This window comes from Chelmon rostratus, chromosome 2, assembly GCF_017976325.1.
Source record: "Chelmon rostratus isolate fCheRos1 chromosome 2, fCheRos1.pri, whole genome shotgun sequence".
NCBI classification, from domain to species: Eukaryota; Metazoa; Chordata; class Actinopteri; order Chaetodontiformes; family Chaetodontidae; genus Chelmon; species Chelmon rostratus.
Genome location: NC_055659.1, coordinates 17,734,967 through 17,747,611, shown reverse-complemented (window position 1 = coordinate 17,747,611; position 12,645 = coordinate 17,734,967). Strand labels below are relative to the sequence as shown.

Here is a 12,645-nt window from a genome sequence, read left to right as displayed (position 1 = left end):
ATATAACTGAAGCTCCTTCAGCTGGTGCACAATAACCTGAAATGTGGCACGCTGAAATGTGACCTACAACTGCGGTATAGTTAGTTATTTAAACAATTTAGGCAGCATTTTAACAGAACACACATTCCCACACACGAACATACCATACCGGACGTACAATACACTCAGCAAACACATATGTGTTCAGACGCCCACCTCCACCGTTCTACACACACACACACACGCACGCACGCACGCACGCACGCATTATTGTTCAGTTATGCTTTAAAGCAGGTTTAGTCGTTAAAACAGAAGCAAACTCTTGCGCATACATTTTATATATAGTTCATATGGAATTCATGAAGTGTGTATGTTGCATGTCGGGGCTCCATGATGCAGGTGATTGACCGCTGAGTGCAGCGTCGAGGTGCGGCGCGCTCTCCGCTGTGCTGCTGCTGCCGCTGCTGCAGGGGGAGCGTCCGTCCACAGCCTGCAGTGCTGCGATGTGCGGCCGCTTTATTTGTCTCCTGGCTGCTCCGTCTCTCCACATCTAATCCTGTTTGCCAGACCGCCGAGGAACAGATTCATTAGGAGGGGCGACCTCCGAGCAGGCGGGAGGTGAAAGCAGCTCACTCTGTGCGTCTTTGGAACTGAGGTAAGCCTCCTCTTCATATGGTTTGACTGTAGCGACAATAGGCCCATATCTTTCTTCTCCAGCGCGTTATTTTTGTCGGAATTTCCAGCTCTGGGTGGACATTTGACGGTGTCAAACACAAGAAAAGAAAGGCGTAAAAAAAATTGGAGCCCAGTGATTGTCGATAAAAGATCTATTTGCTGAAGTGCGCACATATCTTTGTTTTGAAGGAGATGTGTCACTGCATTTAAGGAATGTAATCGAAAGGCACATCTAGCTTTGTGAGCAGGATTTTTTTCCCCTGCAGTCTTATTCACGACAAGGTGGGCTAACGGGCCTGTCTGAGAGATCGTGTCATATCTGCAGCCCGTCGTTTATGTTCGCCGGTCCGGATTGCTGGACGCATGATTACATTGCGTTGACATTTTTTCTTATTTTTAAGGATGCTGGGCAGTGAGGGGGAGTCGCTGATGCCGAATATAAAAACGGTGATTTAATAACCAGAGAATCTGAATGAGGCAAGAAATCTGTCACGCGCACTTTGGGAGGGACCCACAGACTTGCTGTGCGTCGGTGTCTGTATGTTCATGTCAGTAGCATGTCCACGGCTCCCCTTTCCTCCCCACTGGCCCCTGTTTAGGTTAATTAAAACAGCAGCGCAGCGTATGCAGCACGCAGCTGAATTCTCATGGCTTAGATCATCTCTCACCTCTCTATTGGTGGACGGTTAAACCATCGCGGTTAATTATCATTCAAAATGCACAGTTTAAATCCATATGCAGGGTCATGGGACAAGCTAATTCCACTGTGAAGACTGTGGGGTTGAAGCAGCAAGCTTAACAGGGCGCACTTACTGTGAAATACGATTTGTTGTATCTTCCATAATGATTTCCATTTTCTTCATCATACTCTGCAGCTCTGGTTTGTGTCATGTTATGGCCAGAGCTGAGCAATAACTCCAATATTGTCTGTTAGTAAAACGTCTATTGTAGTTAAAACCTGCACATTTGTAGAATTTTGCAATGCACAATAATGCATTTATATGGTTTTACATGTTTTTGCCATTGTGTCTACCATGGCACATCTAGAGAGAAGCAGCCCTCTTACTCTGAATACAGTAGTGAGCTTGGAAAATATAAGCAAGTATCTAATTCACATTTGCTGTATCATACATCACTTAGAGAGCAAGAGGAAGTGCTTTTAAAAGGAGTACTTAAGAGAAAACATTTCCTGTGAGAGATATTTAAGTGCACAGATCCAAAACAGCTCAGCTGATTGGCTGCTGAGCCAATTGATTTTTTTTTCAAGCTTCCTTCTATAACACTAAATTGAAACCCTGCAGGATTTCCCCAAGGAGCTGTAAGACCCGGCAAGCTGCCTCTGTAGCACCATATGGGCGCTGGACTGTGTTTTTATGTGATGATACAATTGCCTCCTGCAGTTTGTGTACAGTTAATTCTTCTTTGGGAACTAGACTGTGATGGTCAACTGATTTTTCTTCCCTCTATTGTATAAATAATTTTATATTTTCCTTTTAGTTTCCAGATGGGGAAGACACTCACTTTTTTCTGTGACTATCTACATGGTTCATGGAGATGCAGGTGCCTTCAGAAGACGCCCTTTCACTGACTGGATAGAGGCAGATGGGTATATTGTCTTACTTTTCAACATATGTGCATTGCTGCAAATTAAGAGAAGTTAAAGGATTTGCTAATTAGGTATAAGAGATTTTAATTCCACAACATTCTGAACATTTATTTCAGGTGTTTGCAGTATTTGCATGCTCTATGTGTACAGGAACATGTCTGTGTGGAGGCAAGAATTTTGGTCATGCATGGAGAAAGCATCGTGCAGAATCCTCCTGAGTAACCATGGTCCTTACGTGGTGCTGTCACAGCAGAACAAGCAGGAGTATCTGTTGATTGGTCACAATAAAGACTTCCCTTTCCTTTATTCCTTTAACATCTTTTTGTAGCTGAAAAAGCAGAAGATTAGTTTTTAACGAAATTCAGCATGGTGGCCATATGAAATTATATTGTGCTCTCCTTTTGGCTCACTGAACTCGCAAAGAATGAAGTCTGTTGTATCTGGAAAAGGTTCAAGAATTAGATGGCAAAAATATTTTATGGTTTTGGATGGATGGGGGTGTTAGAGTGAGAAAGAAAGAAAGAGAAAGAAAGAAAGGAATTACATTTGGTGCTTTGTCATATACAGCACTATTTCGTAGCTTCACTGCTTATCACAGTGTACAGAATGTATCTCAGAGCCAAAACCCACGCCCCACCACACACACACATAAGAGATAGGGACACACATACACACACACACACACATATACACACACACAGTCATCAGTGGTATCTTATAAACATTCAGAGCGGAAATGGAGTTTTTTCTTCATCACTGCTGGAAGGTAGGAGAAAGAGCTCATTGTGTACCAGCACATTTCTGAAAAGCAAAACATCTGCTTTCAGTAGATGAAGCAGAGACGACGAGCAGAGAGAACAGAAGAGAGAGAAGAAAACAACTTCCAGATGCTAAATGCTGACTTTAGTTCTACACACACTGAGCTAGCTGGTCTGAAATGCCTCTCTGCTAACCCAGCAGGCTAGTCCCAAACTGCACGTCTTTTTATCCGTGGCTGTGGTTATTACTTTTAATCTGCCTGTGTGTGTGAAGCCGATTGTTCTGGTAGATATTTAGACACCACATATCTTTATCTAATAAATGCGTCTACATCCATTTCCGTTGCACCACTAAGTGCCTCCATCTGGTGAATGCGCCACAGCTCTGGAGCCATGATTACGATTTACAGGATCAATGTTTTTCAAGTCTGTCTTTTCATAATGCACAAAAATGTATTCTAAAGTTAAGACAAAGCTAATGTGGGGCTTCAGCAGTCTAAAATTAGTCAAATCAAGTAGACGGCTTCTGAGGTTTTGGGCTTTTTAGTATAACTGTGATTCTGAAAAAGACGGGATGCTGTGTAAAACGTAAATAAAACCAGAATTTAGTCATTTGCAAACAAACTGTGTTTGCTGACAATGGTTTACGAAGTGTTCCTGAGCCATGCAGTAGCACCTTTATACAGTCATGTGTTCACAAAGTGTTGAACCTCGCTCCATCCTCGCTTGTGAACCACTGAGCCTTTCCAGGATGCTCATTTCATACCCAATCATGATACTATCACCTGTTTACCTGTGGAATGATCCAAGCAGGTGTTTTGGAGCATTCCACAACTTTTCCAGTCTTTTGTTGCTCCTGTCCCAACATGTTTGAAACATGTTACTGCATCAAATTCAAAATAAGCAGATATCTAGAAAATTAATTAAGCTGATGAGGCACAGCATTAAATAAAGGAGTGTCCAGTTAGCTCACCTGGTAGAGCCCTGTGTCCTTACTGCAGTGGCCTGGCTTCAGTTCTGACCTGTGGCTTTTTTTTCCACTCTGTCACTCTCCTGTTCATCAATAATGGTGAAAGCCAGAAAAGTAATCTTCGAAAACAACATTAAATTTATTGTCTCTGTACTATTTTAAATGAGTATATGTGAAAAAGGATTAGCAAATGATCCTATTACATTTTATTCATGTCTTACACAACATCCCACCTTGGAATTGGGATTGTATGAAATTTCCTCTTTTTTGTGGGACAGTAACACACAATATTTCATCCTCAGTACACTGTGATTTGGAAGATACTCATTTGATTGCTGAAGCCTCGTAATACAAGCATACACGTACATATACTTCAACATTTTTACACTGTGCAAAGACTGATTACTGATGTTGTCCCCCATCACTGACTGTGTATTGGAGCTGCCTATAAACAGGAGGAATAACAGCAACCAGTAAGTCATTCAACATGCATGCCTGTGTGTCAGCTTTTAGGATGCGCTCGCTGAGGAAGACGGTGTTGCTCGCCCTCCTGGCGTCTGTGGTGCTGGTGCTGGCCCTCCTCCATTCGTGGCCCACTCGAGCTTACACCACAGTGGATGTGTGGCAGCGACCGGGACAGATAGTTGAGAGGCATCTGGAGGAGAGGCTCCCAGAGCCAGATCACCGGTTAGGCAACATCCCCTTTCACGTGAGGGACAACGTGGCAAGGTACGGGCACTTTTTTTTACAGTCAGTTATTTCATCTCAGCACAACAGAGCTCAGCTTTAACCTGGCTTCATCCCATTCATGTGTCTGTTATGATCTGTCCAGCTTGTTGGCACGTAACGGATGTCTATGTGAGGGCGAGAGTGGAGGAGTAAATCTGCCCTTTGCCCAACTCTTATTCCCACGGGTGTCAGCTCACCCGCTGCACACTGCCTTTGAGGCCTCTGAGCTGGAGGAAATGAAGAGGAGACGGGCCAAAGAGTACAAGAGTTTCCAGAAGAGGTAAGCTGCTCCGTAAAAGAGAGATGTCCAAATATTGTTGGCAGAAAAGCAGGATTAAAGTAGCATGAGCTCTATTTTAGCAAAAGTACTAGAAAAGCACTTCTGAATATCATTTTAATTTGGCTTAAGGTTTAAGTATCAGGTGCTAAATCGTAATTGGGTCATCTGTGGGTCAGTTCTGAGATCAGGCTCTTTCTGTCTTTCTCTGACATGGAGAAAGTCATCGATCAACTGTCGCCAATACTGCACCTGTTTACATTTTAGCTAGGTACTACTCAGGATCCACTATCCCATCTTTAACTGATCCTTTTCCCATCAGGTCACAGACACCTGCAGATGTTCTCATCATTGCAGAGGCTAACAGTCCCTTACAGTATCCAACACAGGGGGCGGAGGTACGACCCCTGAAAACAATCATCATCCCAGGTAAGACTTCAGAGACAGAGTGGGACACATTTAATTAAGACTTATTTGTTAAATTAGATTCCTGTCCAGCAGCTGAAACTGGATATGTTGCTGTGTTAGATTAGATTGTTCAATGAAAGCATGGGCCGCTACGACAGCTAATAAATCATCGGGCTTGTTCTTGAAAAGCTAATTCATTAGACGCCAACAGAGAGCTGGTTCATATGTGACACCCACCCTGCAGTGAGGTGCAGGTGCTGTTTGACCTGGATGCAGAATTTCAGGAAGTGGATTAAATCTGTGTCAGTGGCTGTAGCATATAAATCTGTCAATTTTTATCATATGCTTACAGGCTTGGCCTTACACGACCATCCCAGAGACCACTACTCAGTAAGTATTTCAGTTTGTCGGCCTCATTTTAGATATCCGCTGTCCTTTTGTCCCACCGACCGTTCTCTCTGCCTCGCTGCAGATAAACATCACTGCCACACTCGGAACGCTGAACGTGGCCGCAGAGGTGGACGGGGTGAAAATCAAAGGTGACGGCGAGATGCACATGACTCTGTCGAGCAGCCTCCTGCCCAACCTGAACCGACAGCTGCAGTTTGTCACCTACACCAACACGCTGTTCCACCCGAGCACAGCCGACACAGGTGAGGCCAAAACCAAATCTTTTCCCTGTCTCATCTGATTGGTGGACCTATTCTCACTTCATAAAAAGGTATTTGGGACACTGAAAACAGCTAGAATCCACCTACCTGCAATTCTAAAGCTCACTAATGAACACATTCTATCTTGTTTGTTTAATCTTTACAAAGAACACCAAAAAGTGAGGTGTGATAACAGCGATTTTTGGTTTTGTGGAGAGTTATCTGACTATGACTGTCTATTTTGTTGCTCTGAGCAACCAGCAGAGATTCCAGGAACTCACCACTTCTAGCCAAGAAACAGTCAGACACATAAAACCCTGAAAAATGGAGAATTATTGTTTTTTTAATTTCTTGTACTTTTTGCATGGATGCCACATTATGTTCATTTTCAAGCTTTGCAGGTGTATTTTGTTACCTTTAGACAGAGCCAGGCTAGCTGCTTCCCTCTGTTTCCAGTCTTTATGCTAAGCTACGCTAACCAGCTGCTGACTGTAGTTCCACATTAACCATACAGGCACAAGAGAGGTATCAATCTTCTCATCTAACTTTCCACCAGATGAGGAGTAAACCTATTTCCAAAAATGCCCAACTATTGCTTTAAAGATTTAACTTCAATATTTAACAGCGATTTAAAAAACAAAACAAAACATGATTTGCTGTCTTGGTCTCCCTTTTGTCCTTTTAATGGCTTCACACCTGCTGTTAGAAAATGTCACACATAGAAATAAGTAGCCAGGCAGGCAGGAGGAAATATTTACAGAGTTTTAGACATCATCTCTTTGTGTGGTGCTGGACAGCCAATCAGGAGGCAGGCTGCTCGTACAGCCTGTTTGTTTTGCTTCAATAGAGAATCAACAATGTCTGACAGGGACAAAGCCTGAGGACAGGAGCTGGCTCTCTGGACTTTCTGTCAACCTCTTATCCTTTTGCTTGGCAGCTCTTAATCTCAGTATTAATCTTTTGTGGACTGTACAAATATATGACATTCAGTGCATGTAGAGGTCCTAATCCAAACAGCATACTAACCACTGTGGAACCAGACAGGAGTCATGTCTTTGGTTAGATCCAATTACACCGATTAAATGTACTGAAGTCGGTCTTTTTTGTGTCTTTTAGTGCAGTTTGAGACAGAGGGCCATCAAGCCATCTTCAGTATCAAGATTCGCCACGGTGTAACTCCCAAACTGTATAACACAGGATCCAAAGGAGGTAAAACACAACGACGGCACAGCAGTAGTGTGCGTGACTAAAATCAAAAATCATGCCATTATGGAAGCTCTGAAGAATAAACCTGCTATTTCTGAGGATCATCTGCTGAAACGTTTTTTTGATCTTGCTTCTCTGCAGAGTACAACGTCAGTGCCCTCGTTACCATAGCTACGAAGACTTTCCTGCGTTATGATAAGCTTCAAGATCTTATCGACAGCGTGAGAAAATACTACCCAACTGTCACCATAGTAATCGCTGATGACAGTGAAAATCCCAAAACCATCTCCGGGCCTTACATCGAACACTACATCATGCCTTTCGGAAAGGTCGCAGCCTCTTTTCATTTCACACCTCTGCTGTAGCTGTCCATACTCTCTGTATTCAAACGCTGTGTCTCGTTTCATAGGGTTGGTTTGCCGGACGCAACCTGGCCGTCTCTCAGGTGACCACAAAGTACGTGCTGTGGGTGGACGACGACTTCATCTTCACAGCCAACACCAAGCTGGAGAAACTGGTGGATGTTTTAGAGAGAACCACGCTGGATCTGGTGAGGGACGGAGGAACGGTTGCTTTTATCGGATGTGGCAGTCTGGTGTGTTTGCTGAGTGTTTGCCGTGTATGTGTGTGTTGTTCAGGTGGGTGGTGCAGTGCGGGAGGCCACAGGTTATACTGCCACCTACAGACAGACCATCTCCATTGAGCCAGGGGAGGAGGATGGTGACTGTTTACACATGAGGAGAGGGTTTCACCACGTCATCCAAGGCTTCCCCAACTGCGTAGTGACTGACGGGGTCATTAACTTCTTCCTGGCCCGCACCGACAAAGTCCAGCAGGTCGGCTTTGACCCGCGCCTCGCCAGGGTAGCTCATCTGGGTGAGTGCAGTGACAGCATGCTTTCATAAAAGACATACAGTAAAAACGGTGAACAGTGATATGACTACGTACGGCATTAACAGACAAATACTTGCAGCATGTTTCGGCATCCATTAACATCGCATCTATTGTGATAGACATTTTCTTAACGGCACGCACGTAGAGACACAGCAGCAGGATGGTAAACACACATTTATCTAACAGCAAGTTCATTATGCATTTTTGATTAATGTTCAGTTTTCTAATTTATTCAGTCAGTACATAGGAAAACCCAGTGAGAGTTAATTACCCACAGAGGTGTGAAATTAGGGCACACTTGGTGAAATTAGGGCACACTTAATGTTTCCATTAGATGTTTACGTTATGCTGAACTTCACATGTGAAAAACTGCGAGTCAGCTGAAAGACAGCGTACTTAAAAACTGTCTCGTCATCAGCCCACACTTCAAAATCAAGTGTTGCTCTAATTCACGCTTTAAAGATTCATCTCTCATTTTAGCTGTTGAGATATGATCATACACCACAATCATTTTTGCAAAGAAATTACACTGTGAAATTTTCTAATCAGTACATGCCAACATCCCAGAATCAGTGCTATAATTAAACTAAATGCATTAAATTTAATTGAATTACATTTTAGTGCCCTGCTATCCAGTTTCGCACTTCTTCTCCGCTATCTTTTGGGGGTTGTTAAAGTCCTCTTTTTTCATCTCTTTTTGTTTTTATGGCTGCAGCATTTATTTGATATTATTTTTCCATATATGATATTTCAGATATCTTTGGATCTTTGGAAACTTTCAAAAAGAATTAAAAATAAAGTTTTGAGAAAAGTTTGTTTCCAGTTTTCAGTGACAGACGGACTGAGTGCGGCTGTCAGAGGTTAGTAAATTAGACTTTGAAATGAGTGGAGTTTTGAATGTTTTGTTTGTGTTTGCTTTGCAGAGTTCTTCATCGACGGCCTGGGATCTCTCCACGTGGGCTCTTGTGACGATGTCATTGTCAATCATGCGAGCAAAATCAAGCTCCCCTGGGTCAGCCAATCGGAGAGCGACAAGACGTACGCCAAGTTTCGCTACCCGCCGGCCTCCTCTGACGCCACACACACGAAAAACGGCCTCCTGTTCTTTAAGAACCGATTCCAGTGTTTGACTCATAACTAGTTCCTCTCCTATTTACCCTGAGGGTTCCTCTGCTCTTCCTGAGTTGCCAAAGAAGTTCTCCTCCACCGCGTCCCATCAGATAAGATTTCAGACAAACACTTTGCCTTGTTTTGAAAACCTTGACATGAGGTTTCAGGCTTTACCATAGAGAAAATGCGCCATTAGTGCAGTTTTAGCATGTTTATGCAGTCAGTGCAGAGTTCTGCAGTGAACTTTAAAGTCCTCACACAGAGTAAACATCCAGAAGCCAGGTCTGAACATCCAGGCTTTCCTCTGAGGTGGAAACAGTAGAGAATCAGCTCTAAAAACAAACATATCGTCTTGTTTACACAGACCTAGTTAAATCACAGCACGAGCTTGATTAATTCAAGGTAATGGAGGGATGACGCTATTTGTTTGTCAAATCTTATCTGGCCACACATCCTTGAGTTGTTCTAACACAGAGACTGAGCTTTGGGAAAACCCAACAGGTAGCATCTATTCAGTCTGAGTCACTTCATCGTCATTCTGTGCTGATGTGAGTAAAGGCACGTGTGTCCTCCTTTCGATTTGCACTATCCAAAAACACTGAGCTTGGAAAAGCAATAGTGACATCAGAGAACCACCGTTAGCGAGGACAAGGGACACTTCATGGAAAATGACGATCCTGTAGACACAGAGCATAGGTATCCGTTTTACCAATGCCACACGAAGAACGCATTCAGAACCTTTTCACCTGTGGTACCTACGCTCCGTGACTGACCGGCCGTGCCAAAGGTTTTGGCTGCTAGCTTTGGGGTGTTATCACCTGAGTTGTGGTTTTGCTACCTTCCTTTAGCCCAGAATCTTACGTGTTATTTTTTTAGCGATTAATCACATCTGAGGAGGTCCCGTGCATCTGAGGCTCACCTGGTGTTACCTGGTCTGGGAGCAGCCTTGTTCTTTGTCTTCTGCTGTCAGTCACCGCTCAACAGATGTCCACAGGAAGAGGTTTCTGTCCAGCGCACGCTGATGAATAAGACTGACGGTGATTGCATCTTTACATGCGGCCTAAAAGAAAAGTTGAATGAACCAAAGTGCATGTTTGTTTTTCCTCACTTTAAGAGAAGTAAAGAGTGAAAAAAAAAAACGCACATTAATGAGAGTTTGATTATAAACTAAGGTAGGAGTAGTCAGAGCATGAGAGGAAAACTGAGTGACAGCCAGTGAGACAAAGTCAATGAGACACGGCAAGACGGTGGAGCACCAAGGCTTGAAATTCCTGTTTTTATCCTCTCCTCATTGGGGAGTTACTGTTACTCATGCCTGAAGTGACAATGCTGTTCTTTTATACCATGGCCTTTAGATGGCGCCCTTCTATTACTGTTTTGTTTCCCGATATTCGTTGTTTGCAAAGAGGTGCCAGAGATTTATCTACTGATTTGTTTTTTTAAATCTCGGAGGAATATTTTAGAACTATTTTGTGCAATGTTTCTGTCCGTTATGGATTTTTACTTATTTTTGTTCACCAAAATGCGATCCATGTTAGCTCTGGATGGGACACTAAATCAACGTCATCAGTGACACTATAATTAAAGGCTTTTGTGTAGTAGTTACGTGTTCAAAAATTTGTCTCATGTTAGGATTTGTAGCTGTCGACAGCTATAGCTGAGCTGAAAACCTGTTTTGTTTGTTTGTTTTTTTTTTGGCTTTTTTAAAAAAAGAGTGATATTTATTGTGTTAACACTGAAACTTAACTTGCCTGCTTCACCCAAAAACCACTGGCGTGAGACGTCTGATCACGCCATTGTGAGCATTTTTTTATTTATTTCAAATGTCGACATATTAAAATGTCTGTGGAAACACTTCTCTTTCATTTCCTAAAAACACTGCTATATGCTGGGGGTGGGTCTCAGGTTCAGTCTGCATTACAGTCAAGTGTCCTTCAAGGCATCTGTGTCCAGCTCTGGAAGTGTAAGACGTTCATTATAAAACAAGAACATATTCAAGCAAAAGTCATTGTTGTTGCAGTTTTTATCAGTGCTCCTCTAAATGTTGGACTTTGACATCCTCACGCTCAGGCCTCAGTTCTTTTTCTCTGTTTATGATGTGATATAAATAGAATTTAGTGTCTGTTGTGTTTGTTTGTTTGTTTGTTTGTTTGCTTTCTGTCAAATGGAAGAGTTGGCACCTGCATCATATTTTTTAATATTGGTTCACTTCATTACAGTCAATATTTTGTAACAAATGCAAAACTATTGTTAAATGCTTTCCAAGAATAAATCTGTTTTGAGGAATGAGGAGACAAAAAAGCAATATCAAGCAGCTAAAGTTAATTATCTACTGTTAGATGTAAAATGGCAAAACAGCTGATCAATACTGCTACCTTTGCAACCTGACTCTGATACAATGTCAGTAATTTTGGGGCTCTTTTTAATGACGAATGTAGCGAATCAGTGAGGTAATACTCTGGATAATAAAAGTTTGTCATCACATGTTAAACTTCTATTACTCAGAAATGAATGTGAATACTCTCAGGAGGTAGTGAAAACTAGGGTCAAAGTTTAAATGCAGGTTATCTTTGCTGTGAGGCAACAGCAGCAAACCACTGAGCCTCAGTGAAGCTCCTTGTTAAACTGCATAAAATAAAAAAACATATGATAATTTAAGAACACGTGAATTTACAGCATATTTACAAGGTTTGCACTGACAGCAACATGTTTCAGGGAGGAGACACATTGTAGCTGTTGATAAAGGCTGTGTGCACGTAAATGCATAGTGCTATTTCCCAACCTCACTTTCACTAAAGCACAGTGTAAATGAACAATGAGCCTTTTGTGATCATGCAGTCAGATGTGCTGTTGGCACAAACAAGTATCTTTAATGCTCTGTGTGTTGCAGGGAGTTGAAGGTGTTCCAGTGAGTCTCACCTGGAGTGCTGCAGGCCTTTTCAAAAAGCGTGTCTGTCATGATGTAGGACAGTGAGCAGGTGGAGGACATTGTGCCATGTCCAAGGAGGGGATGTGAAAAAAATGGCTTGATTGGGTTTCTTTTCTTTTTTGTCCCAACTGCGCCAGAAATGTGCCTACAAATATCAGTATTCATGACATAAAAGCTGATCGTAATATATTTAGGAATTTCAAATTGATTCACCATTCATAGACTCAAGCATGAGTGTCTTCAATCTCTACACTAGAGGGCGCAGTATACCAACAGGTTGTCAGTTCTGAATTTGATCCAGTGCAAAGGTCTGGATTTGTTATGATTTTCTATACATTTATTAAATAGTCTAGAAAAAACTGTGCCAAGCCGAACCACTCGTACATGTTTTCTGCATATAAACACACACATTTCAGAATATAAAATCTACTGTATTAAAGCAGTTGCCATGAAA

At 42.4% G+C, this 12,645-nt stretch overlaps 1 protein-coding gene across 2 annotated transcripts; it reads left to right on the top strand.

Moving 5' to 3' along the window:
• The first annotated feature begins 445 nt into the window (after positions 1-445).
• Positions 446-10,438, top strand: b4galnt1b (beta-1,4-N-acetyl-galactosaminyl transferase 1b). Of its 2 annotated transcripts, XM_041952578.1 has the most exons (12): positions 446-634; positions 2,152-2,260; positions 4,495-4,717; positions 4,821-4,997; positions 5,317-5,423; positions 5,755-5,792; positions 5,875-6,055; positions 7,169-7,261; positions 7,400-7,587; positions 7,668-7,808; positions 7,897-8,134; positions 9,076-10,438. In XM_041952578.1, exons 2-12 carry the CDS (start codon positions 2,257-2,259, stop codon positions 9,291-9,293), a joined length of 1,608 nt encoding a protein of 535 aa, XP_041808512.1. In that variant the 5' UTR covers positions 446-634; positions 2,152-2,256; the 3' UTR covers positions 9,294-10,438. The 2 variants fall into 2 exon arrangements, with proteins under 2 accessions (XP_041808512.1, XP_041808520.1); XM_041952586.1 differs by lacking the exons at positions 446-634; positions 2,152-2,260 and adding an exon at positions 2,959-3,026.
• The last annotated feature ends 2,207 nt before the right edge of the window (positions 10,439-12,645 follow it).